Below are 27,397 nucleotides of genomic sequence, written 5' to 3'. Positions count from 1 at the left end.
TAGCACCCTTTAGGCACCCTTTACTTTGCAGGTGGACAAATGTCCTTTACCTCTGCTTTTTAAACTTACTCTGCTGAGTTGTCCAACAGGCTAATCTCAGCACTTACATGCTAAGGCTGAATGGAATGTCAGGTTAACGATGTATATATGAAATAAAAACTAAAAATGAGATAAAATGAAAAGCTTTTGCCACACAGAATGTCCACTGCTCATATCAGTAATAACGATATTCCCACATGAACTATAAAAGGCTCTTTGCAGACCGTTTCATCCCAAGCCCCGGCTCCTGCCTGCACATCAGAAACGAGTAAGCGGAAGACATTTGCTAATGGGAGATGCTGCTGCCTACCTGCTGCCTCAAAGTCAACTGACGTGGCTGATGAGCGGCGCGCGGCCAATGGGAGCGCAGCGGGGCGGAGAGCACGCTCAGATTGTACTACAGTGTAGTACCGCTGCCAGCAGCAGACGCGTCTCCCGGTCAGTACCGCTCTTCAGCATCTTCTTCTGGTTCATGGATTATACAGTTTCCCTCCAAGTGCAACATCAGCTGGCGGTGTTCCCGACGCATTTCCACCAGGGCTACAGCGTGGAGTTACAGGTATGATCTGCACGCGTTACCGCTCTTGTCTGCTTTCTTCTTCTTTCTCGCTCTTTTTTTTCTAGACTGTGATGATAGACGTGCACGCGTGTTTAGGAGTGAACGAGTGTGACTTTATGCAGATGGCTTGCTACAGGGGACAAGCATGGTTGTGGTGTTGCATGCTGATATCTTTAACACCGAGGTCCTTGTTGCACGGAGGATCCCGTCAGAAGGAGCGCAGCGCAGCTGTGCTGCTGCTGGCGCGCTGCGGCGCACGCCGGGGTGAAAAAGTGAGCAGAGCAGCCTGGTTGCTGGAGGTTGACCTTATGTCTCATGTAATGTTCCTGCGTGCTGAAAAGGTGACAGCCTGGGACGATCCCCGAGGGATTCCCTCTCGATAAGCTATAAAAGAAGACATATTCAGAAACAATCTCGGCGTATTAGTCCATTATTGAAGTTAGAGGTTTAACTTTAAATAATTCAACACACGTTGAACACACATACACACAATGCTGCAAACACTCTTCCATCCCGGGGGCAAAATCCTCCAATAACCTTTGGAGAGGGTGTTTTACACTTCACATTAAGCTTTCTTTTGCAGCCTGTGGCTTCTTCATCCAGTGCAGGACAAACTGAATGAATGTTAAGCGATCAGCTGCCCCCCATTTGGGTGAAATTTTGTTGCATAACTTCCTTCATGTTTCTTTGTGGTGATATGTACTCTTTGAGACTTCCTTTGTGTTCTTATTGAAATTATTGTTATTCCACAGATAATGATAACTTATACTTGTTTGTTTGTTGTGCAGCACAATACAGTGACTGATACATACGTTCTCACAATGCTCCACACTCGGCTTTTTGATGGGTTTTTTTTTTATTGTATCAAAAGTTGTGTTGACCATCAATATTTTTCAATGTATTGTGTATCATTTAGAAAAACTTGGATTGGGACTGGCATATGGGGATGACTATAAGAGCCCTTCTTCTACATAGATAACGTGCTGACAGTTCTGGCATTCGTATCGGGCGCTGACAATGTTTTTTGCCTTAGCCGACATCGACACATCAGTGGGCTGTCAGTGAAAGTTATGTGAGAAGAGTGGACACACACACACACACACACACACACACACAAAACACATGTCCCCAAGTACTCCAAAACGGGGGAAAAGGCATTTTCCTTTTTAATGCTGTTCCAGCCGCTGACAGTTGCCCTTTTCTCAGTAGCTGCCAGTTCCACTAGTAACAACTGGTCTCCGGATGGATATCTGGAGGATTACACTGTGGCACCGCAATACAACACGTTCATATCAGTTTAATAAACATAATTGGCTTAAATGGCATTAAAATGCAGTATTTCTAACTACAGCAACACCTTGATGCTGCGCAAACCTGCCTCTGCACTGGCAGAAGGCTCTGCGTATTAGCCAGTAGTACACTATATTCCCAAAAGAATTTGTTTGTCTGCCTTCACACACATAAAAATTGCATTCCATTATTAATCCATCGGGTTTAATATGATGTCAGCCCACCCTTTGCAGCTTTAACAGCTTCAACTCTTCTGGGGAGGCTTTCCACAGGTTTAGAAGTGTGTTTATAGGAATTTTTGACCTTTCTCACAGAAGACATTTTTGAGGTCAGACATGTTGGATGAGAAGGACTGGCTCACAGTCTCTGCTCCAGTTCATCCCAAAGGTGTTATATCAGGTTAAGGTCAGGACTGTGCAGGCCAGTCAAGTTCTTCTCCACCAGGTTCACTCATCCTTGTTTGTATGGACCCTGCTTTGTGCACTGGTGTCCAGTCACATTGGAACAGGAAGGGGCCATCCCAAAACTGTTCAAACAAAGTTGGGAGCATGTCCAAAATGTTTTGGTATGCTCAACCATTAAGAGTTCCTTTCACTGGAACTAAGGGGCTGAGCCCAAGTTAAGAAAAACACCACATCCCCCTCCACCAAATTACACTTGGCACAGTGCAGTCAGACAAGTACTGTTCTCTTGGCAATTGCCAAACCCAGACTCATCCTTCAGATTGCCAGACAGAGAAGCATGATTTCTCACTCCAGAGAAAATGTCTCCACTGCATTAGAGTCCAGTGGTGTGGTGCTTTAAACCACTGCATCCGACATATTGTATTGTGCTTGGTGATGAAAGGCTTGGATGCCGCTGCTTCCATGAAGCTCTCTACGCGTTGTTCTTGAGCTAATATGAAGGCCACATAAAGTCTGTACCAATTGACTCTGCCGAAAGCTGCTGTGATTTTACTTGCCCTACCACTTCATGGAGTTGCTGTCATTCCCAGCGGCTTCCACTTTGTTATAATACCACTAAAAGTTGACTGAAATGTTTAGTGAGAAAATTTCATGACTCTACTTGCACAGGTGGCGTCTTATCACGGTACTATGCTGGAATTCATTTTCCTCTTTTAAAAACATGTTTAAAAATAGAGTATTGGAAAAATATATAAGTCAAGAATGAAAAGAGCAAAATAATAATACTGAAACTCTTGGTTGTTTTGCTTTGATTATGTTAATGAAATTTAATTTAATGTAGTTACTTATCTAAGGTGGAAAGTTTTTTTGGTTTGTTTTTTGTTTGTTTGTTTGTCTGTTTGCTTTGGGGTTTTTTTACCCTTTGCTTCGAGCCCTGTGTACATGAGCTGCATGTTAAAAGATCTTTTGTTAAAAAGGTTGGCATAATAAGCATATGTTTCAGCCAATACCTTTTGATTAGCCTTGTTTCGTGCTTTCTTGCTTTGTGGTAGATCTTTATTCTGTATTCACTGAGATATTTAAATGCTAATCAATAAATCAATAAATCAATAATTCACTGAGATCTAGAGAAAGACAGCTATTCTTTAACAAATGTTTGTGGATTCTATACACCTGTGTTCATGATCAGAACACCTGAACTCAATGATTTGGCAATATGGTGTATATGGCCGCTGATATTTAATGCCTCCCTTTGTAAAACAAGAAAAAAGTAAGGAGGAAACCCATGCAGATCAATCGAAAGGAAACTTTTTTCAAGGCTGTTTGCTTTCATGTGCTATATGAGTATTGTACGTGTTTTCTTACTTAAGGCTTCCTCTTCCTCCTGCAGCATCATTTCAACACATACTTAAGGATCCCAGACACATCCCAGGTGTGTTTTATTCTGCAGCCCCCGGCAAGATGAGAAAAGGAATAAAAGAATTATGCACCATTTTACCAAGTGGGTGCTCAAAGTGCCATCTGCCTTATTTAAAGTAATACGAATGTTTAAAGTTATATCATCAAGTTTCCCCTTGTGCGGAACAATAGATGGCACTGTTGAAGGTTTCCAAGTTTTCCCTGGGACACAAACATTTCTCTTTTAAAGCTCAGCAGTAAAGTTCTGCACCAAAACAGCAACATGTTATAAAGTGTGTCAGATAATAAAGCTCCTTCATCAACCCTATCTTTAATATTCCAGTGATTTTTTTCCAACCACTCAAGTCATCCTTTCTGTTTGTGAAAACCTTCAATTGAAGAAAAAAGCACTTCCATTCCCCCGCATGCTGTCTGTAATTTGTGATGCCTATAAATAAGAGGCTTTGAAGCTCCGCGCTTCCACATCATCAATAATGTGTTTGTTTTGCAGAGTTAAAATTGCTCTGCTTCTTTGTTGCTTTCCATTGCATCCTTGCCAAAGTTGTTTCCATTCTCTCTCCATTATTCCTTTCACAGAAGGTCAACTGAGATGGGGCTTGAGATTTTTATAAATAGCACACAAAGTAACCAAGTGCTCCAACCATCGGCATTGAGCACATTTATTACACAGAGCTTGGAAGTTGTTTTGAAGGAAACAACTAAGAAAACTCAGCTCCATCAAAGAAGATAATGTGCGCTTTATCAAAGGTGTGGAATCTTCTCTCAGCTTCCAGACTGGCCTCAAATATGCAGAACCACTTGTATCTGCTTATAAAAATGCAGTTACTGAATAAGATGTTAAACAAAGCATCCGAAAAGTGCCCCTGTTTATAAAGAACAAAACAAAGCATGGTTCTTTTTACCTCTTAACCAGGTCATTGGCTATCCATCTAATGTTAGCGTTGTGTATTTAGTTTGTGCTTAACAGGCATATTTTCAGAAATTCAAAACACTCAAAAGCCATTTTATTCGGTGCACCCACTCAGCTGCTTGTTAATGCAAATATTTGATCACGGCCAGACTGCTTTAAGGAAGCAGGAAGGCCACAGTAATTACAAATAATCACTCAGTACAGCCAAGGTATGCAGAAGAGCATCTGTGAATGCACATCATGTCAAATCTTATAGCAGCAGAAGACCACACCAGCAGGATTGGAAAAACACTGCCTGATGTGATGTGTGTCATTAAGATGTTAGGGTCAGAATAAAGTGTGGACAACATGAAAACATGGATCCAAGTTGTTGTTGGTAGTACAATGGTGTGGAGGATATTTTCTTGATATACTTTCGTCCCCTTAGTATCAGCTGAGCATTGTTTAAACACCACAGACTACCTGAGTATTGCTACTTAACCATGTTCACCCCTTTATCACCACACTAAATCCGTCTTCTGATGGCCGCTTCCAGCAGGATAAAGCATATCACAAAGCTCAATTTATCTCAAACTGATTTTGCAAACATGACAGTGAGTTCATTATACTCAGATGGCCTTCACGGTTAGCAGATCTCAATCCAGTAGAGATAGTTGATGCATTGGAAGGGGAAATTTGCATAATGGATATGCAGCATATGTGGAATGCTTTTATGACAATATGGACTAAAATCTCAGAGGAATGTTTTCAGGAATTTTTTAAATAGTTCATGCTGTGAAGAATTAAAACAGTTCTAAAGGCAAAAGGGTGTTCAGCCCAGCAGTACTAAGTTGAACCTAACAAAATGACCAGTGAGTGTAGAATGTTAGATTACAGGGTTTTTTTGTTAAGATCTCTTCCCTTTATGTGTTTTTAAAGAGATTATCTATCTTAACCCTAAACCCAGATGTTAAAAGGTTAAGGACTTTAGTGAAGTCGAGCCAGTAGATGGAAAAATAATTATCTATGTATTTACTATAGCATTGGTCGTACACAACGCTTGTTTCACCTTGCTTGGAAACACTTCTGGTGTCCCAAAAGAGTCTTTTAGATTTTAAATCTTAGATGCATGAATATGTCACCTTGTAGTTAAGTGCTTTTTGTGTAAGCTGTTATGGATGTAATTTTCAAGTTACTTTAACTACAGGATCATCCAACAGGTTTGTGCTGTCATGTCCCAAGCCACGTTACGTCTCTGACAGCATATTGTTTGATTATTTGAGTTTGAATCCTCCTTGATCTCATGCCCGCGCTGGGAAGAATTAATTTCATCAGACCGACCAGTGTCACTATTTTATTGTTGCACCGACTCAACATTTGCCCTAAATATCTGTTCTGGCTGAACACCAAGCTGATTATATTACTGAAGTGCAGGCAGTATGCCCAGTGTGAGTGCTAATGTTTTCACTCAGCAGATCTGTGGACACCGCTTGGGTCACACTGCATGGGAATAGCCCACTTAGCAGCAAACACAAAGCAAATGCTCATTGTTTCGACCTCAAGGCATGACATTACAATTTGGCCAGCCTTTGCGTCCCCAAAGCCAGAGCAGCAGAATAATAGAGACAGAATGGGAGGTAGATCAGTGCACAGGTCTCTGGAATAGGATGTAAAGTCTCTTTGCAGCCTCGCTCAACCAGTCCGGCTAATTTGCCCCCCTGAGAGCAATGTTAGAATCTCTCACATGGCCCCGGAGCACCAGCTGGACAAAATGCTGCTGATGATAGAGGAGGCAGATTCTATAGACCTTACAGCTCAAAGTGTGCACGGAGAGGTGAGACAGCTACTCTTATTATATATGTACTTTCCTTTGTTCCTTCCTTACTAAATCCTTGACCAGCACCAAGTTGCTTCAGTCCCATGTATTTTTAGATGATTTCCTTTTCTTAGCTGCATTTTCTAAAAGACACTATATTTTCTTTCAAACATGCACTGCTTTTCATTAATCTGAAGGTGTTTGAACTTGTCAACTTTAGAGTTGAACTTTTGCAAAGAAAGAGCAATAATAATCTTACTTGGCTTGACCTTGCAACATTGGCATCTCACATTTATTGCAATCTCCGAGAGCAGTTACATTAATGGAAAAGTACGCACAAGGTACTCACTGTGCATGTCTGTTGTGTATCTAAGCCAGTTGTTCTGCTTGCTTAAGAGCAACAGCATGTACATATGTGATATTAACTCTCACCAACTATCTACAAGTTGCTATAAAAGAAAATTATCTCTCTGTGGACTTTTGCTTCAGCCAATCAGTAAGAGAGACTTGTGTGGGAGGGTACAATTTTTTAGCAGCACTGTGCCATGCACACGACGATGCAGACATGCACACAGAAACAGGCAGAGAGAGAGAGAGCCTGCCCTTAGTGACAGTGGTGCTGAGAGCTAAATGTTCTAAAGTGTTTTTACATACACACTGCATTCTACAAGTGCAACAAATCCTTTGCTTGTATGGAAAATGTGGAGTGTGTACTGTGACAAACAATGGCACTAGTATGTCTGAATAGTAACGTAAAAGTGATAATTGTCTGCATGACAGAATTAAATCATTTTGGCAAAGTTTAAAAATGGTCTTATATGACATTTAGCAAACGGTCTGCGTGATGAAGTCTCACCCAGTCATTTTGGTATCATGGTTTTTCTCTTAAAACCTTCTACAAATGGGCAATGAAATAGGTGGACAATAACTAAACACAAACACTACCACTAACCCCAGATGTGTCACTGATGACCCTCTTAGATATAAGGATTAGATAATGCTTGTATTTCATGGGTTGTTGCCTCTCATTGTGGTATCTGCAGAGATTGAAACTCATGTCTTTTGGGGTATGTAAGCAGCAGAACACCCTAGTATTACACTGGCTAACAAGACTTGCAATTAGGCCGAACATGGGACCTCTACTGAGATTGAGAGTGAAGTCCTTTGCAATCAAGTTGTGGGGTAATCAACATTCAGAGAGTGGCAGGAACAGTGATTACTGCAGACATCCTGCTTGGATTTGATGATGATGCCAATGATGGTGATAAAGAGAACAATGAAGATGAGGATGGTGACGACGATAGTTATAATATGTAAAATGGATTCAGTTTTGTCATATGTATATATCAATGTTACTGGATTTCAGTTCAGAATCACTTCGGTCGTATACAGTCAGTCCTAGTCAGGTACAGATTGATTTACCACTAAGTGATTTATTCTTCTTTTTTGTGTGTCAAAACTGTCAGAGTTCAGTTTTACAGATGAGATTTAGTTCAGATGATTTGAGTGAGAACTGAGAATTGATTTCAAATGATTTTTTATCCATCTCTGGATAAGCTAAAGGAACAATGCATGCTAGAAAGCCACGTAACCAGTGTAGCTATTTAGATACCGATTCCTTCATTGATACCATATCAAGATCTAAGGCTATTTCTCTGATCCAGATTAAAATTCTACTCAAACTAGTCAATCACAGTTTAACTAAGAAGAAAGTTTGTAAATCATTGTCATCAATCTTTGAAGCAAAAATGTCAAATTTTTATTATCTGGGTTTTCTGTGTTTTACTAAAAAAGCAACCTGCTATTTTCCTTTTTTTATTCTGTCTTGGTGAACACCAGTAATAGATATTTTAAACCCTGGGAGTTTTTAGTGTCCAGTCAAACCCTAAAAAGTCAAAGTCCAGTGTCCTCGCTGTCCTTGAAAGAAGGAAGCTTAACTCTTTACATATGTGCAGTTAACAGGTAGTTGTGAATGTAAAACCATGCTTAAAAGAAAGTACACCCTCTTTCAGTAGCCTACCTCCTCCTTATCGTGTTGTCTAATCTCAACAAAACATTGTACGATCATCTTCACACATAGAGAAATGATTAACATCTAGATGTTTGTTTGTTTTTCTAAAGATTTATTATAAATCCCAGTTCTGTGGGTTTTCATGTTTATTGTCCTGTTGGACTGATGACCTCACAGTTGACCCGACAGTACTTGATGGTTGACTCAAAGATGGCAAGTTGTCAGATCCTGTGGCTGGAAAACAAGCCCAACTCATTACCACTCACCACCACTGTGACTGACAGTTGGTTATTGGAGGTGTTTAAGCTGATATGCTGTGTTTGCCTTTCACTAAATGTAGCTGTATAAAAATAGATTCCAAATACACAAAATCAGTAGTAGCCCACTTAATACTAGTGGGGTATAAATATTGTGTTCACGTATGCGTAAATAGCTTTACAAGGGATACTGATAGTGAGGATTACTACAAAAGGTCATATTAGTCATACTGTGATTTAATTGATACGTTCTACACCTGTGTGCTAGTGACTGTGTAAGTAACTGAAACAAAAATCAGTGTAGATCTGATTAACAAGAAGAATTATTGCCAATTTATTCTGTAAATCTTTGCTTTTATTTAGTTGTGGCATTGATCCAGGAGTTCTCTGCACCATCTCTGTCTTCCACTCAGCATAGATAGAGCTATGGGACTTTCAGGTGGTGTTTTTTTAGTCAGAGGATTATTGCCCACGTTGGATTTTACACCAATATCTGGCCCCAGAGAACAGTGCTGGAGGCCCTCCAAAATTGGTGACCGACAAGCTCACTTTATTCCTTATAATAATTCATTGTCAGCAACAGGTCAGCAAAGATAACTATAGTCCCATCCATTCACACAGTAGAATACTGGCCATTGTACCATATCACTGATTGATTATTTCTGCTGTGCTGGACATTTAACACCCATTTGTTTCACTTGCAAAGTCAGGCAAAATGAGAAAAATGGAGGTGCTGTGGAGAGGACTTAGGGTGAATGTGAATAAATAGTGGACCATGAGGTCTATACCTTTTGAAAATTTCGTCGTTGCAAGTTGCTCAGATTGCAATTTTGTTCATTTGCCATACATCAATTTTCAGACAAAAGTGGATAATGTAGGTTTTAGAGTAATGCATCAAAATCTAAAAAGCTGAGTTTTTGCATTTTTGAATAAAGCTTGCTCTTTCATCATGAGGGTTTTAGAGACTAGGAAAACTGGAAAATCTTTTAACAAGATTCATGCCATCATAGTACTGTAAAAGTTTGCAGTGATCAGAATTATTGCATTCTTCAACAACTTTAGCAACTGTTCAAAGTGACTTAGAGATGTAGTCAGGCATATACTAAAGGACAACAACTGTACACCGTGGATATGTAATAAATTGATCAGTTGTATTACTACAGCACATCTTGTCTATATCTAAACACAAATGTAACTAAAGGTCTTACAATGGTTGGCTGGTGATCTCACATGAAAGCTTAGCTTTGAGCCCATGGTCAATGTTGGCCCAATGTTGTCAGTTTTTACTGGCTGCGAATTCTGCTGGTTTGAGCATTATCCTAAACAGTGTTAACAAAGGGTTTCACTTTACTCATGGCATTTCTTCATAGTGTTCATTGGGGTTGGACAGTCAGTTGTTAGTTCACTTATTTTCACAAGTAGGTAGTCCACTTGTGCAAAACTTAGTTTCAGACCAAGATCCTGCATATGGAAACTACTCGCCATCCGCCACACTTTGACTTGGTTATCAGAAGTACTTTACAAGTCTACACACACCCAAACACTGGTTCTCCTCAGACCTGGTATCATCAGCTCTAGTTGCACTGCACTGTGCCAAGTCATGAATACATGCATTTCCACTACACTGTTGTTTCCCTGGTGGTCTGCATGGGCCACTGGAACTAATCAGTCAAGATCTTACCAAAGCAAAGCTGTTTTTGTGCTTATTAACAGCTGTAACTGTTGGCGATTTAACTTTAATTTTTCTAATTTAGAGATCACCTTTGTTTTATTGTTCCTGTTAGAATTGCTTACAGAGTGCGATTTGGCGATTGTCCCATTGTCATTTAAAAATGTTTGCCATCACTAGGCTGTAAGTTTAGCATGCAGATTTTTTGGATATGAATGAATAGATCTGACCACTGAGACCATTACATTCAGCAAGAACATGCACCAGTGCTGAATATATAGGTTGTACAATAATACTGTTTTGCCTCAGACATACAACTAAACTTTGCTATGGGTCATTCGACTTTGAAGTTATTACTCTGCCTCCTCAGATGTGGTCCCAACTCTGCCAGCAAGAGTTCAAAATGCCCCACTAACAACCTGAAATATGTACGAAAGCAGTCATGATACAGCCTCAACTCCTGGATCAAACCATGAAATTCTCCCTGCTGCTGCCTTTGTTTGAGAACTGGATGAATCCAGAATCTCAGTTTCTGCCTTTTCTTGCTTAGAAACATCAGGATCAGCTCATCATCAACTTCTTTTTGAGGATGAATTTTCTGCAAAAGTACAATACTTTTGGTGTGTGTATCAACCTAGTATTATGGCAAAAGGTGTAATAGACACACCGGTCCACCGTGTCCATTTCACGCTTTGCCTCTCCAAAAAATGGAATGTACATGCACGCAGAAGATGCAGTAATCCGAAGTACCAGCACAGGGAGATATTTTATTTCAAGCCAGCATGAAAATAATCACAAGAAAGCATATAAACAGACATTATTAGCACCTTTACATGTATATACATATTAGCTGCCTAGCTTAATCGTTTCTGATGACTAAGAACCTTTGATTGTACTTAATACATTTTCTGCTCACTACCGACTTCGTGGCTTTAAATATATTATCTCCCCTACTGGTAATGCAACGTCTGCATGCATTTAGATTTCACATTTTGGAGAGGCAAAGCGTGAAATGAACACGGATGACTGGCGTGTCTATTACACGCTTTGCCGTGATATCAGGTTGTGTATATATGGTACAGTTCACATTTGAAAAAAAAAAAAAGATTTTTCCACCACAAGCTCAGTGTGTAATGTACTGCTACTGGTTAGAGGAAGAGAAAGAGAGATCGGACAGTTTCACCCTCCAGGCCCAAAAGAGAATAACATATTTACCAGTAGGCTAGTCTAACTTTCCTAAATGATGGATGATTTAGCCTAGAGTAATAGGTAAATACAAGTGGAAGGATGCACAGCCAAAACAGCAATACTTCATAACATTCACATTGGCTCTTTTAAAGAAAAAAAAACAACTTTTTTCACCGTTTAGGCCAGTTGTTCAATTTGTTTTTATGTGTATAAAATGGTTTACCTGTCTTGCCTCGACTGTGGACTGTGCCCTCTTCACACACAGAAGAGTCCTTCGCAGACACACTCACACACTAGCATCTTTTTAAAAGCACTATTACACTAAGCTCTAATTTAAAACCAGCAGACTCCTGTTTTTACTCATTTTATAGTGAAGATGGTGAAGCTCCTCCCTGCATGCAGAGAAACACATTCTTATTGCAAGTCATACACAAGTTATATGTGGAGACGCAAACATAAAACTGTACTGTGATCAATATGTAATATATTTATATAAATCTCCTAATAATCCTTATGGTTACAGTCAGACTCGGGTCAGACAAACAGTGGTTGGAGACCACTGGAGACGCTGTGACGGTGTGCAATGAACTTGGAGTCTTGTTGCATTAGAAATGGTTGCTCTGAAGACGGGGACCAACTCTGTGACCACTTGTATTCTGATGCAAACCTTTGACCATCGGTCCAAGAGTAATTGCAATCAGTCTGAGTCGCATGACAATGACTTCGAGACAAGTTGCTTCCCACCAGGTGATCTGTGCAACTGCCTTGCAGTTGAAAGGGTGCTGCACTCCTAACCTCTGGGTTTCCATTTTTGAAGTTGTACCATGATAGTGTGGTGCATACTGACTGTAATTTTGCATTGTTTTCTGGATGTGGTTTCAAAATATGTTAATATTATATAGTCAGTTAATCATGCCATGCACACTAATGCTCCCTCCATGCCATCAGTGCTGTGTGCTGACAGCTATTTTCAGTCCCTCTCCTCTGTAGCCTGGAGGATGCAGCTTTCATTATTTCCAAAAGGAATTTCAAATTGTGAGCGGTCACACCACAGGACCGCTTTTCACTTCAACTCTTAAAAGAGCTCAAATTCAGAGGACTGTCAGAATTGCATATTTAATGTTTGTCGAGGCAGTGATCAACTTTGTTCTTCAGAAGTTTTCTTGTGCCCAGGGACTGATTTACACTCTCAGGTCAGAATTCAGTTTTCCATGAATTTAGATTCTGATTTCCAATGCGGGAGGTAAGAGTATTGAATATGCACCCAATTAAATTTTTCCTTAGAAATTATGTTATTTGGCAAGCACTTTGATAAAATTACATAACTGAAAAATACAATAAAGTGTGCCATTAGTGGAGTATCTCATCCTTCAGACGAACTCTTGGAAAGCTGCTGGTTAGTGGTTCTGCTCTGCAGCGTCTCTGATCTTGCCACAAACAGCCCTCTGCCTCCTGCAGGTTCTTGAGACCGTCCCACCCATGGACTAGATTTTTGAGGAAGCAGTAGGATGATATCAAGAACTTCCATAGCAGCAGTATGGCCAGTGAGCCAGTGTGTAGTGTAATAGTACTAGGGGCTGGCCTCCTGTAGCTCCTGTTAGAACAGGCGCTCCAGTAATCACAAGGTTGGTGGTTCAATCACTGGTGGGTTCAGTCTGCATGCCAAAGTATCCTTGGACAAAATACTGAAACCCAAGTTGCTCTCTGATGCTTGGGTGAGTGGGAATGTTAGATAGAGTATTAGCCATAGAAAAACGTGCTTGTATGAATAGTTGAATGAAGCATGTTGTGTAAATTGCTTTGAGTGCTCAAGTAGAGTAGAACAGCATGATGTAAGAAACAGTGCATTTAGAGACTAGAAAAGTCACTGATTGGCATGACTGAATTTCAAAATAGAAGCTAGTAAATTGATTGCTGATGGTAGACAATAAAACAATGCCAAAACCAGACGGTCACCAAATATTCCTGGGTGTCTGTTAGTCTTTGTGTGGGAAACAGTGGAATTGTGCTGCCTCAGGGCCATAAGAGAGTGGACATACAGATTAAATGACTGCATTTTGTGTTTATTTACATTTTAGAAAGTGTTCTAACTGCATTGGAAACTGGGCTGTATAACTACACTAGCGCTTGCTTTCTACAATTTGTCATAGTCAGCATCATAGTTAAGTGTAGTGAGAAATGTCCATACTGTGAACCTTTTTAAGAAAAGACCTTATTATGATTTTACGTGATCAACGCTTCAGCAGTTCTTTGTGACACGAGCTCACTCAGGGCTCTGCAGCCCCTCTGTTTCTCATGCTGCTACTCTCAATGTGTGGAGCTACTATGATTAATTGGCAGTTTTACTACTTACTATACTGCATATGGAATAAATGGCCAACTTCTAATTTATGGGTTTCTACAGTCCTCCATGTGTAGTCATAATTCTTCATTAAATAGCTCACAATTTATTGGTGAAGCTTACTTTATTTTAGGAGTTGAGGGTTATCTACTGCCTACAGTCTGGTTCATTATTTTGCCAATAGATTATTATTTTGGCTGAAGGCACATTAAAAATAATTTCAATGAGCATCCCTCTTTCTGAAGAAATACAGTAATATACAATTGAGCCATAACTGAAACTTTCTCATTCTCGTGTACATGTTGGTATTATCTAGATGGCTCAAATTCACTGGGAGGATTGTAGTCTCATTTTAAAATCAGTTAGTAGACCTATCTCCCCTCACCACACTCCCTGCCAGTGGCTGATGCCCTCAGACGTTGGTGTATTGGTGGTTCTTGGTGTCTGGGGCTGGGGCTGGGCGCTCATGTATGTACCGGCTCACTCCTGGTGCCAATTGGCGGGGCCTGGTGCCTGTGGCCCGGCTGGGCCCCTTCCGGGGGGTGGGGTGCCCTCAGGCCTCTGGCCTATGGGCCTGAGGCCCGGTCCTCTCTGGCACAGCTGGCTGCCGGCAGAGCCCGCGGGCACGTCACTGCAACCCCCTCTGGCCTCTGCTCCGTGGCTGCTGGGTGACCTCTCGTTTGGGGCTCTCCTCAGCTCTTCCCTGGAGGGTGACACGGTTGCCCCCCTGGTGGTCCTCCTTGGGTCCTCATATTCTGGGGCCTCTGGGTGTCTGGGGCCTGGATCTCCTCCATACCTGCTTCATGCCCTGGGGAACGGGGCTATGACTCCCCACACTCCCTAGCAGATTGTTACATGGAGAAACTTTTTGAATACAAGCGTGCTGATCCACACAGGTGTGCACACGGGTGTGCGCACAGGTGTACACACGGGTGTTCACAGACACAAACTACACCTTTCTTGGCTGCTACCTCAAAGCACATTGTCCCTCTATTTTTCTTTCTCTCCTTCTCTTTCTTTCATTTTTTCTCTCTGTCCTATCCCCCAGTCATGTCTGTTCCGTCTGTAACAACCGAAAATAAAATAAAATAAATACATAATTATAATAAAGGCCAATCAAATGGACCAATATGGCAAGGCCATATATGATCCAATTGGTAAAGACTGCCGCTTGGCATCTTTCTTGGCCTTTAGACAACAATTCTGATGGCTAAAGATCCAAACTGGACAGGCAAAAAAAAAAATTAAAAAAAATCAGTTAGTAATAATAATAATAGTTTGCTAATTGTGAAATCTCTTCAGGCCACCCATAAAGAGAAAAAACCACACTTGATTTAAATTTGGCCATCTCCTTGTGCATTGCTGCACAACTTCCACCCCAGCTGCTTTTGTTAGATCAATGCCTAGAACTCCTTTTCTGACCATTTGGACCTGTGTCTTTGGTAACTGCTGGATTTCCTCCACTGTACCAGAACTGTGAGTCTTCATCTTGAATTTTGATTTGTAGTAGAGGACAAAATTGAAAGGAGGCAAATCTGGTAAGGTGTGTGTTGAGTGAAGATTGTGTTAGTGTATCCGAACAGATCCTGCCTCTTCACTGTACTATGTGAACAAGTGTGTATTGGCACGATAGCATGTGTCACACTTCAAGTTGTTTGCAGCAGTGAATGGTCTCCTTGAGACCTTTAGGACTTTTCAGGAAAAACACAAATTTGCAGTCACATCTGTGGTTTCACTTGTGGAGAGAGTGGTGACTGGACCAGCAGGGACTGGCAGCAAGAAGGTGGCCGGTTTAGGGTAGAAGTAGCTGGCCGGGACATGTGGGAAATCTGGAGTGCACACTTTGGTGTTTACAGTGCTGGAAAACAGCAAGGAAAATAGAAATCCGAAAGGACAACAGTAATGGAGTCTGAATTTTTATAACACCATGGCTAACAGACAATCTGGCGGAGAGTGGGTAGTGAGAGCTCATTTATAAATACTGCAGCAACGTGATTAGGTAATTGTCCTGGTGTGCCAGCCAGCCAGAATCCTACAAGAACCAAAGCCCAGCCAAGAGGGAGAAAGAGGAAGAAAGGGAGAGTGAGAGTGAGAGTAGAGGAAACAACAAAAAAATGGGAATGTTAGCACTGGAGGCATATAAAGATCATGATAAGGACATGTGAAGTGATCTGCTTTATAAGATAAGATAAGATAAGATAATTCTTTATTGTCATTGCACAGTCATACATAGTACAGTAGTACAATGAAATTGGAAAAACTGTCCTACGTCGGCACTACATATAACACAACACGACACGATATGACACATCACAACGCAACACAAACAACACAACACAGTATATTAACTTAGAAATAAAAAAGAAGAATAAGTGTTATGTGTATTGCACACTGTTATTATTGCACATTAATTATTATTGCACCTTGTTATAAATATAAATATTATTATTGTTATTGTTTTAAACATTGTTACCTCCCCCTAAAAAAAAGTCCAGGGAGGTAGCCAATCAGGTCAGCTATTTGCATTGATCAGGGCTATTGCCCTATTGTAAAAGCTGTCCTTGAGTCTGTTTGTTCGGGACCTCAGCAGCCTGAACCTCCTGCCAGACGGCAGCAGCTTAAACACCCGGTGTCCTGGGTGTGTACAGTCTCGTGGGATGCTGCGTGCCCTCTTGAGACAGCGAGTGCTGTACAGGTCCTTCAGGGAGGGAAGAGGATGTCCAATGATTTTTGGGCCATATTGATGACCCTCTGGAGTGCCTTTCTGTGTGCTGTGGTGCAGCTGGAGAACCATACACCGATGCAATATGTCAGCACACTTTCAATGGAGCAGCGGTAGAAGGCGGTCAGCAGCTCCTTCTTCAGGTCCATTTTTCTGAGGATTCTCAGAAAGTGGAGGCGCTGTTGGGCCTTCTTTAAGACCGCAGAGGTGTTAGAGCTCCATTGGAGGTCTGTGTCTATGTGCACACCCAGAAACTTGAAACTGGAGACCCTTTCCACGCACTCCCGTTGATGCTGACAGGCTGCAGCTCGGACTTCCTCCTTCTGAAGTCGACTACCAGTTCTTTTGTCTTGGTGGTATTGAGGTCCAGGTTGTTATCTACACACCAATCTGACAGCCTCTGAACTTCAGCTCTGTACGCCGTCTCATCTCCCCTGAGATGAGCCCCACCACGGTGGTATCATCTGCAAACTTGATGACTGCGTTGTCTGGGTGGGTACTAACACAGTCATGTGTGTACAGAGTGTACAGTAGGGGACTCAGTACACAGCCTTGTGGAGAGCCGGTGTTGAGGCTGAGGGCTGAGGAAAGATGAGGCCCCACTCTAACTCTCTGTACACGGTCTGACAGGAAGTCTCTGATCCAGCGGCAGGTGGTAGAAGGAAGTCCGATTTCCAGCAGTTTAACTATTAGTCTGTCCGGGAGTATCGTATTGAAAGCAGAGCTAAAGTCAACAAAGAGCAGCCTGGCGTAACGGCCCTGCACTTCCAGGTGAGAGATGGTGGTGTGGGCGTTGTAGCAATGGCATCTTCAGTTGATCTGTTAGCTCTGTATGCGAACTGGAGTGGGTCGAGTGTGGGTGGCAGGCAGGACATGATGTGACGTCGGACCAGTTTCTCAAAGCACTTCATTATAACAGGTGTTAGAGCAACTGGTCGGTAGTCGTTGAGGCTGCTAATGTTAGTACACTTTGGCAGTGGGACAATTGTGGCTGACTTAAGGCACGGTGGGATGCAGGACTGGGACAGTGAAGTGTTGAAGATCTTAGTGAAGACCCCAGCCAGCTGGTCTGCACACTCTTTTAGGACCTTTGCGGTTACCCCATCTGGTCCGGCGGCCTTCCTGGGGTTCACTGCCCTCAGTGTGCGCCTCACCTCATATTCCTGCACTATGAGGCTTGGGCTGCTGCTGCTGTCCGATGTTTTTGCTGCTGCTGCCTCTGGTCCCTTCACCTCAAAGCGTGCGAAGAAGTGGTTCAGCTCCTCCGCAAGCTCCGCATTGCCCTCAGTCAACGTGGTATTGCAAGGTTTGTAGTTGGTTAAGTGCTGAACTCCTTGCCATACCTGTCGTGAGTTGTTGGTGCTGAAGTGGTCTTGATCCTTCTCTTGTACGCTGCCTTGGCTTCTCTGATGCCTCTTTTCAACTCAGATCTGGCTGCACTGTACTGCATACCATCACCGGATCTAAAAGCGGCGTCACGTTGCTTCAGCAGGACCTGGACCTCTTTAGTCATCCAGGGTTTCTGGTTGGAATACACCCGGAGACGTTTGTCCACAGTGATGCTGTTGACACAGAAGTTAATATATGAGAGCACTGATGTTGTGTGCTCTTGAGGTCCTGATGTTCAAACACGCTCAGTCCGTGTTTTCAAAACAGTCCTGCAGCTGATGTGATGCACCTTCTGGCCAGGTTTTCACAGTTTTTGTGACTGGGGGGGCTCTTCTCCTAACGGGAGTGTATGCAGGGATCAGCAGCATGGACATGTGGTCTGACAAACCTAGATGTGGTAGAGGGGTTGCTCTGTAGCCTTTTTGGATGTTGCTGTAGGCTTTATCCAATGTGTTTTTCCCCCTGGTTGCACATTTAATATACTGTTCAAATCTGGGGAATACTGACCTTAAATCAGCATGGTTGAAGTCCCCCGCTATAATGTGCACTGCGTTTGGATGGGAGTTCTGCTGGTTGCTTATTGTCTTGTGCAGCTCCTCCATGGCCGAGTTAGTTATGAGGACTTAAATGACGTTAAATCATAATAACTGCTTTTTACATTGTATTATTATAAAATGTGACTTTTTTTTCCAGGAACTTTGCTTTTGTAACTCCAGTACAGCAACTGGATCTGATCGTGGCAGCTCAAAACAATGCTTACGGTTCCCCAGACACTGCTCATCACACTGCATACCTAAAAATAGCAGCGGATCTTTTTGTTTTTCTTTCAATTTTCAAGATATCAGAGTTTGTGCAGACTAACTCTTCCAGTCCTAAAAGCTGCCAGTATGATCTGAGGCTGTACCATGGTTGGAAGAGCAGAGTGTGTTCCCTGGCATGCAAAAGTAAATTATCAACTGAAAAGGTGCAACATGTCCCCCGGGTGTCTCCTTTTAGATGTATTGTTTACACGTAACAGGGCCATGTGGTCCATGCTTCATTTAAGGATGCCTTTACATCTGCTGAGGTAATAATTGAAGCCAGAGGGCAACATGGAGATCAGAGAATATATAGCCTCTTTTCAACTAGTTTCTTGACTCTACTCAGTTTCTGTCCTTTTTCCGTTATGAAAGAATCACTCACATGACTCATCAAGTGACACCACTGACTGGCCAATTTGTGGCATGCAGTCTGTGGATGTCACGTTTTCAGAGCAGGTACTACCAGTACCAGGTACTACCACCTAATGGAAAACCCTAAAAACTGAATTGAGTCGAGTCAAGCTGAGCTGAGTAGGAACAAGTGGAAAAGAGGCACATAACAGAGAAACTGCTAAGTGGTAAAGACAGAGACAGAAAAAGTCTTTGAGAACCTCAGCATAGGAAATTGAAACATCAAGTAAAAGAGAAATCACTGGTGGACTGTGAGATTTAAAAAGAAATGTTCAAAAACAAAAGGAGCATCTAAATTCCTCGATTCAGGAGCCTTGAAGAATAATCTCAAATAACCAGTCAAGAAAGAGTGAGTGAAAGCATCTAAATCAGAAATTTATAGAAGCAGGAGTTGTAGTTAAAGGTTCTAACAAGACTAAACAAAAAGTCAGAAAGGGCATGACAGCAAAATAGAATAGAATAGAATAGAATAGAATTCAACTTTATTGTCATTGCACATGTCACAGGTACAGGGCAACGAAATGCAGTTTGCATCCATCCAGAAGTGCTTTAGCCATGATATAGATATAGTACAATATATATTAGCAATAATATAGATATGTAAGTATATTACAGAAATGACCTCTCACCAAATGTGAAGCCAAATATATGGCATAAGACAGGAAGAACTCAGGAAAACATGGAATTTATGGAGCGTCTGTATAACTGCGTATCATAATTGATGATGGAACAGATAGTGTCTACAGCAAGAGTCTCACAGTAGCCAAGTCTGTTTATTACTGATTTAAAGAAAAAAAGACAGTAAATGTTGAGTACTGTCACATATACTTACCGAATCAAAGAAATTGTATTTCCTTTAACATCAGTTTACTTTTACTGTACATTTGAAAAAACCCAGCACAGACACTATTAAAATCAGTCTTTATATAAGATGACAAAAAGTGTGCGCTTATAAATAGAAATAAAAGCTAAAACATGACAAAGATTCTACCTTTTCCTCTTTGTAATGTTGGTTGACGCCAGGGCTGTGCAGAGATGTTTGAAGGGGCGGGTGCTCAAAGTTAAAAAGGGGCACATAGAAACAGGCTGAATAACAACAACCCACATTCATCAAGAATCTAATATGGAATCACATCATACTGTATCACTGTCATCAGGTGGGGACAGCACAAACCAAATGTAGCCCGTGTTTTACCTGATGGGGTACACTGTTCTGTTGAGGGGTTGCTGCTGCTCCTGATGGTGCTCGAGGACAGGGCTGTATTGATCTGAGACAGTAGACATTAAAAAAAAATCCATAGGAGAGTTGGTAGCTGATTAAAGAGGTGGTATGAGATAATAATAAAAAAAATACAAAGATTGGTGACAGCGCTTGGAATCATAAGGCCAGAGGTTAAAAAAGCAGTGGAAAATAAACTGAAACCAAAATATTAGTAGGACAAAAGAGCAGGGTTGTCGTGGTAGTGTAAGAATGTAACAAAAAAATCTATACACATAAAACACACACACACATGCACATGCAGTGACATTTTATACCTTCTCCAGAGTATTGTATATATTACGGCCACAAGTTTGCGTCATGGTGCTGATCCAGAATCCTTCCCTTATTGTTTATTCCTAATAGTATAATAATAAAGTAATGATAATGAACTTACTTTAAAGCAAACTATATTCCTTAAAGCGGTGGACAGAGCTACAGACCCATGACAACTTTATACAGTTAGCTGGCAGGTAATGACCAGCAAGCACTTCTTGTGCAGTTAATAAAAGGACAGGTAATGTTTTGAGTTCCTGGACCTGCAAGCCAAAAATTCAGTAATGACCAAATGGACTGTGAGAAGGTTTTAGGATCACTGCAGTTCACTGGAATGTTTCCTGGATTGTAGCCTTGTTGGTGTTGTATTTGAGCCTTTGCAAATGCAAACTTAAAGGTAGTGTAAGTCATTTTGCACTAATAAATATATATTAATTAATGTGTATTTAAAACAACAAATTCATATAAACATAAATAATTAAACAGAAATAATTAATTATAACTTAATCAACTTTCAAATTTCACTAATGTCAGCTAGCAGCAATTAACAACAGCATTTATAAGAAAAGTTTAGGATATTCTCAACAACTCACCTCAGTATCACTGTAATCAGACAGAAGTGTGCTACACGGACTCATCGAATCATATCAGACTCCTTTTACAAAGTTTTACAGTCTCCTCTAAAGTAAATAGACGTGAACACCTGAGCTGAGCTAAGCTGTCAACATAGCTGAGCTGAAGTAAACAGAAGACTGACAGTATGTACTCACTACAGATGAGTAGCAGCCAAAGTTGTTTGTCCTGGAGTGGCCACTGTAGCTGGGATGCACTTGAAATGGGAGGGGTAAGAAATAAGAATTCTACTGACATCAATCTGTAATGTACTGAAATCTAGTGGTGAAATTTTACTTATAGTACCTTTAATTTTTAATGGCTTCATATTGTGATATCATCATATTGCTTCCCAAATATGTTTCCATAGTTTTGGCGTGTTTGCTTTACAGTCTGGTTGAGGCAACATTGATGATGATGATGATTTTTGTTTTTTTTAAATGTTATTTGACTTGCTGACTGTCATTTTGGCTGTTAACACTTAACCTGATATGTATCAACAAATCCAACACAAATATAAATAAACAGTATACAAGAATAATAATCTCTGCCCAAATAAGTCTGGCAACTCATTTTAGCATTTTTATATGTAAATCTTTTTATCCACCTGAGAACAACTCAAACTTGATTTTATGGTAAACAATCCCCTCCTTCCTATTTAGAAAGTTCAAATGGTACAAATGAGCTACTAAGTCCAGACCTCAGCTCGATTAAAATGCTCTTTTAAAATATTGAGAGAGCATTGCATAAAGGAATCGTTGCAAACTTTGATGAACTGAAGCAATGTTAAAGAAAAGAGGGCCAAAATTCACTCAACTATTAGAGAGACTGATAAAGTCACAAAAAAATAAAAAAAACAAATAATACATATGTGATGTTAGTGTTTAGTATATAGTATTAGTATGTGATGACTGCAGACTGAAATAAAGTCTATTTGTGTTGGAACTCTGTTTTTGTGTATCACTCGTGTATTTGGTATGACACAAATGTAGCAAGACTTAGTACGTCTGCAGGACACCGAGAAACACAGTAATACTGTTGAAAGCTGATATCAGCTACAGCTTTTTAAATGCCTCTTCTCTCTTTTTTAAAGCACTCTGCTGTGTGTTACATCTCTCTGTTAAGGATGGGGGGAACAATCTGGGCCAGCTAGTCACTAAAGCTCCTCACTGGAGGAGGCCTGTGTGTGGGAAGTGCAGAATCGCCCCATGTGAATACAGTCGAATTCTAAAATCACTTAGTTAAGGATGAGACAACAAATTTGGTATTCATGTGGCTTTGGTTCTAAGAGATGATTGCTCACTGTAATCTAAGATTTAGTGATATTATTCCAAACCAGGCAACCAGACAACCAGACAACGTACCCCAGTTGTTGCTATCAGCTAGTCTCCAGTGTGATGATGCATTATTGAGCAGGGCTAGTGTTGAAGGCTGGTTTAACATGTGTGACATATTAAATTACATTACATGTTCTTAAACCTTCAAAACCTTCAACTTGTCCATTTACTCTCACTTCTGTCAAATTCCAATCAATCTTTTATTGAAATTTGATAAATTCATTCTAACAATGAATGCCAGTGAATGATTAACTAATCATTTTTCTGATCTCCTGACTTCTAATTTCAAGAATTGATTGTCATAAAAAAGTCACTGATATAGATATTCAAGTTTGATGGCAAACAAAAAAGTATCAGGTATGGATCCACTGGCTGTCTAGGACCACATTTCCACTGTATTTTTGGATTTCAGTGAATTACCGCAAAAGAACTGCCATAAATTTTGCCGCAGACATTTGTTGTATACATTTCTAAGTGTGAGCACCTCTTAATTTTTCATCTTTAGTTTTCTACTTGAACAGATTAGCCCAAAATCAATTCTCAGATAACTTTGAGGTTTTCATGACGTTCATCTTCAGTTCCTGGTATGTTGGCATTGATTCAGAAAGAAAGAAAAGTCCACTGAGGATAAAATGTAGTACTGATACAAGTGTAACAGAGTAATGCCATGCTGTTCAGACAGCTCTTTTTTAACCTATTGGCAGCGTCTGATCAAAAGAAACATTTGTTCCGTACTCACTGACATTCTCATTTGTATGCTTAATAGCATATGTCTTGAAGCACCACTGTGCCCTACAAAAAATAATTTAAGATCTAATAAAAAGCTGGCAGAGAAGTGGATATTTTCTGGGTGTGTGCACACTCCAGAGGTCTTTCCGTGTTGTGTTTCCTGATCATGCACTTTTATTTTCATTCACAGTGTAACCAAAACAGGCCTATCCTGTCCAAAGAATAGGCCTGGGACATTCCGATAGTCAAGTCAGAATGTCTGATAGGCAATGGCAAGACGATAGAATTGTGTATTAAAATGTTTCCTACCTGACATTGGGATCAAAGCTGGAATTTTTATGCTGTGACAGCAGTGGTGCCCATTTAGCTGGTTATCATTATTTATTATCTGAACTATGCTTAGCCAAAGGGTCACCTGCCACTAAGGCCAGCACGAGTCCAGCTCATCTGCATGGGCATTCATCCAGCTTCCCAGCTTAACACACTCCCTAACGAATTACAACTGACCTTTTTAGCAGCAGCATCTGCTGGGCACTCACCACTGTAACCTTCTTTTCATCTCTGAACTTTTTCTCTCCCTCTGTTTCATCGGCTTTTTTCTTTTTTTCTATCCCCAGCCTCACTTTTCCAGCTCTACGCAGCTTGCCTCCGTTGATGTGCTGACACTTTATCGTAGTCAAAGATGGTCGGTAAGCAGGATTGTCTAGGTGCGAGAAAGAAGCTGGCTTCCTGCTAATTTGATCATTGGTGTGAAGTGTGCTGGTTTGTTTCTTCTGACTTCTCTGGTGAAGGATTAACACGGGACAGAGTGGAAACATAACTTCCGTAATGAGCTCACGGAGCTGAGGGAGCTTGGCTGTAATGTTGTTAACAACAGCTGCTCTGATCAGATATCGATGATTGAATTGTGTAAAGGACCCCCTGTTGGTTTACGAGTGCGATGCCTCCCCTTATCCAATTACACTGGGTAAAAATTAATATTTTTCTCATTTAGAAGAGAGTCAACCTCTTGCAATTACAGCAATGTATCTGACAGTAAAATCCATTAGCTTAATGAATTGAACACCAAGGAGAGGCACATGTTAATTTGGTGAGAAGCTGTTGCTCTTTGTGCTTAATACTCAGCAGGACATTTCCTGCTTTCGCTCTTGTGCCTTTGTGTGATAGTCACACTCAGGAATAAGTTCTCTTCTCAGGTAAAAGTTAATTTTTTTTTTCTATTTTTACCCATCCACCACAGGGGTGGCTGTAGCTCAGGAGGTAGAGCAGGTCACCTAATGATCAGAAGGTTGGTAGTTCAATCCCTGGCTCCTCCAATCTGTATGTCAAGTGTCCAAGATGCTAACCCCAAGTTGCTTTCCGATGCATCCATCGGAGTATGAATGTGTGTGAATGTAGTTAGAAAGCACTAAGTACCGCGAAAGTGCTTGTGAGAATGGGTGTGATTGGGTGAATGTGGCATGTTGTATACAGCACTTTGAGTACTCCGGGAGAGAAGAAAAGCGCTATTTAAGAATCAAAATACTAAATGCATTTAGCTCTTTTGGATGAGCAGGCGAACATATGCCGCATGGCTGAAAGCGGCCGGCCCGACCCGTGGCCCTTTGCCGCATGTCTTTCCCTCCACTTTCCTGTCGATCTTTGCTGCAACTATCCAATAAAGCTAGTTAAAAGGCCAAAAAATATTTTTTAAAAAAGAAGGTTATCTATACAAAAGAGCTTGAACTCTCTACCAATGGCTCACCATTAGTTCTCACACATAGTTGTATATGTAGACAGGGCTTAACGAGCTTTTGACTGGAACTATTAGCATAGGTGTACTGTTTGGGCTATAACTGAGAATATCAAGTATGAAACACAGAGTGGATGACCTTTGAAGGGTTGGAAGTAGACTTAGGGTTTGGTTTAATGCTATCCCTTCCATCTATTTTCTGACAGACCCAAACTAGAAATCTTATAACAGAAGATCTGTTAGGTCAAAATTCAGTTCAGTTAAATCTAATTATATAGCGCCCAATCACAACAATAGTCACCTCAAGGTGCTTATAAACCCCAGAGAAAACCCCAACAATCAGATGACCCCCTATGAGCAAGCACCTGGCGACAGTGGGAAGGAAAAACTAACTAAAAAGGCTCAGGGAGGGGCAACCATTTGACCGGTTGAGGGTAAGGATACATGTAAGAGACTGGACTTGAAAAGCAATGTTTTGTACTTTTTCAGAATCCTTCTTACACATAAGTAGAATCATGCATGAAATGCTACCTAAACCTAACCCTAAGTGATTCACTAGCCACTTTGTGGACATTATGAAGTTTCGAGGGAACAATTTGGCAAATTAGCCAAATTCTAGTTATGTAAATTGTAAATTACACCTCTGACTCTCAATGAGATACATATTTAAAGTACATGAATCTAATGTTCGTCTAATGGCAAACAGAAGATGTACGAGGTTGGTTTCAGAGTTTCAGAGAACAGGACAAAAGAGGACAAATGCCTAACCAAGGTGTTACAAGGGGTCTCGCTTCTTAATGAAATCGGTCAATACAGTATTACCCAAAATCAAAACCATTAACAAAAAAGAACTTTTTAAGAGGCCTTGTTTTAGTGTTATTTATTAGGCAGTGTTGAGATTTTTACAGTAAATTCCCACCATTGCTGACCTTAAATGCAGCCAAAATTTAGGGTCAGAGCTCACATCCTAACAATAGATCCAGCTGAATGATTTTTCATATCTCGCGGGATTATGCATTGTGGAGAGAGATACTTATTTCTCTGTCTGTTTACTCCACATTGTAGGGTCATGGCCATTTAGTCCAAACTAAGATGAACATGCAGACTTTACAATGGCAGAAATAGAACTGAGCCCTCCTTCTAGCTATGGAAAATGAAGTCAGAGATAAGAGTTGCTTTCATTCCCAGGCTGCTGCAGAAGTTACCTCTCATGCCTCTGCTTCTTAACAGAATTTAGGTTGATTAATTATTCATTTTGCACATCTGTGCACCCTTGCTAAAATAGTCAGTGGCTCCAACTGGCACAGGCTGATAGAGCTCTCAAAGATGCTTATTTATGTTGTTTGTCCTCTAGAATCTGAACTAGAAGTGACGCTGCTCTCGACTGATTACAAGACTTAGGAAGAGAGTGGCAGTGCTGACTTATTTATGTTTCTCTTCTTCTCTTGCTGTTTATCTGCTGACACTTACACTCCTGACATGTTTCGCCCTTGTTTTCTCAGTCTGACCATATCGTCTTTGCTGCCAGAGAGCAGAAGGGCAGCAGTCCAGAGACAGAGTCCTTGTGTTATAAGTACCAGTCAAGGGCATGCCATTTCCTGGGAAAGTGATTCTAAATGCTAACAATAAAAAGAAAGTTTAAAACTGGATTTAGATACTTATGCATCTATGCTTATCTATTCCTACTGCCTGTGACGGTGTATATGTGACAGCTGCACTGCAAAAACAAGCACAAAATGGTGACATCAAACTCATTTAGAAACCATTCCTACAAGACTGCTCAAAGAAGTCCTATTAATGCTTCAATCTTCAATATGATCAACTGATCTATAATAAACGGCTATGTACCACAGGCCTTCAAGCTAGCAGTAGTTAAGCCGTTACTTCAAGGGCGTAGATTTGGTTGTGGCATTGGTGGGGACGGATGATTCAACCACCGGACCCTGCCCTGTTTTTTTTTTCCCCTTTTTGTCTTTGCTTCTTGATAAAAAAAAAGGAGAAATATACTTGCCTGCATATGCTATTCTACATGCTTTGAAACCATTTTAAATTACAATTCATAGTGTTATATGTGAATTATATAATGTTAAATTACTATTATAAAAATGACTCAGTATTTTAGACTTTAGTTTACTTCAGCCATATTCCATATAAATCAGGTATCATACAAAACTAAAAATAGCTTCAAATACAGTCATGACAATAAAAGAATATGACTTTAAGGACTTAAGAACATTACTTCAGTTATA

General features: G+C 40.8%; 1 protein-coding gene across 1 annotated transcript in view; it reads left to right on the top strand.

The window, feature by feature from the left end:
• The first annotated feature begins 361 nt into the window (after positions 1 to 361).
• zmat4a (zinc finger, matrin-type 4a) overlaps positions 362 to 27,397 on the top strand; it is a 147,287-nt gene continuing 120,251 nt past the window's right edge. Inside the window, exon 1 of the mRNA XM_039620490.1 lies at positions 362 to 598. Within this exon, the coding sequence (XP_039476424.1) occupies positions 380 to 598 (219 nt within the window). The 5' untranslated portion in view covers positions 362 to 379. The remainder of the gene's footprint in view (positions 599 to 27,397) is intronic.

Source organism: Oreochromis aureus, linkage group 12 (genome assembly GCF_013358895.1).
Source record: "Oreochromis aureus strain Israel breed Guangdong linkage group 12, ZZ_aureus, whole genome shotgun sequence".
NCBI classification, from domain to species: domain Eukaryota; kingdom Metazoa; phylum Chordata; class Actinopteri; order Cichliformes; family Cichlidae; genus Oreochromis; species Oreochromis aureus.
This window is presented reverse-complemented; position numbering and strand designations above follow the sequence as displayed.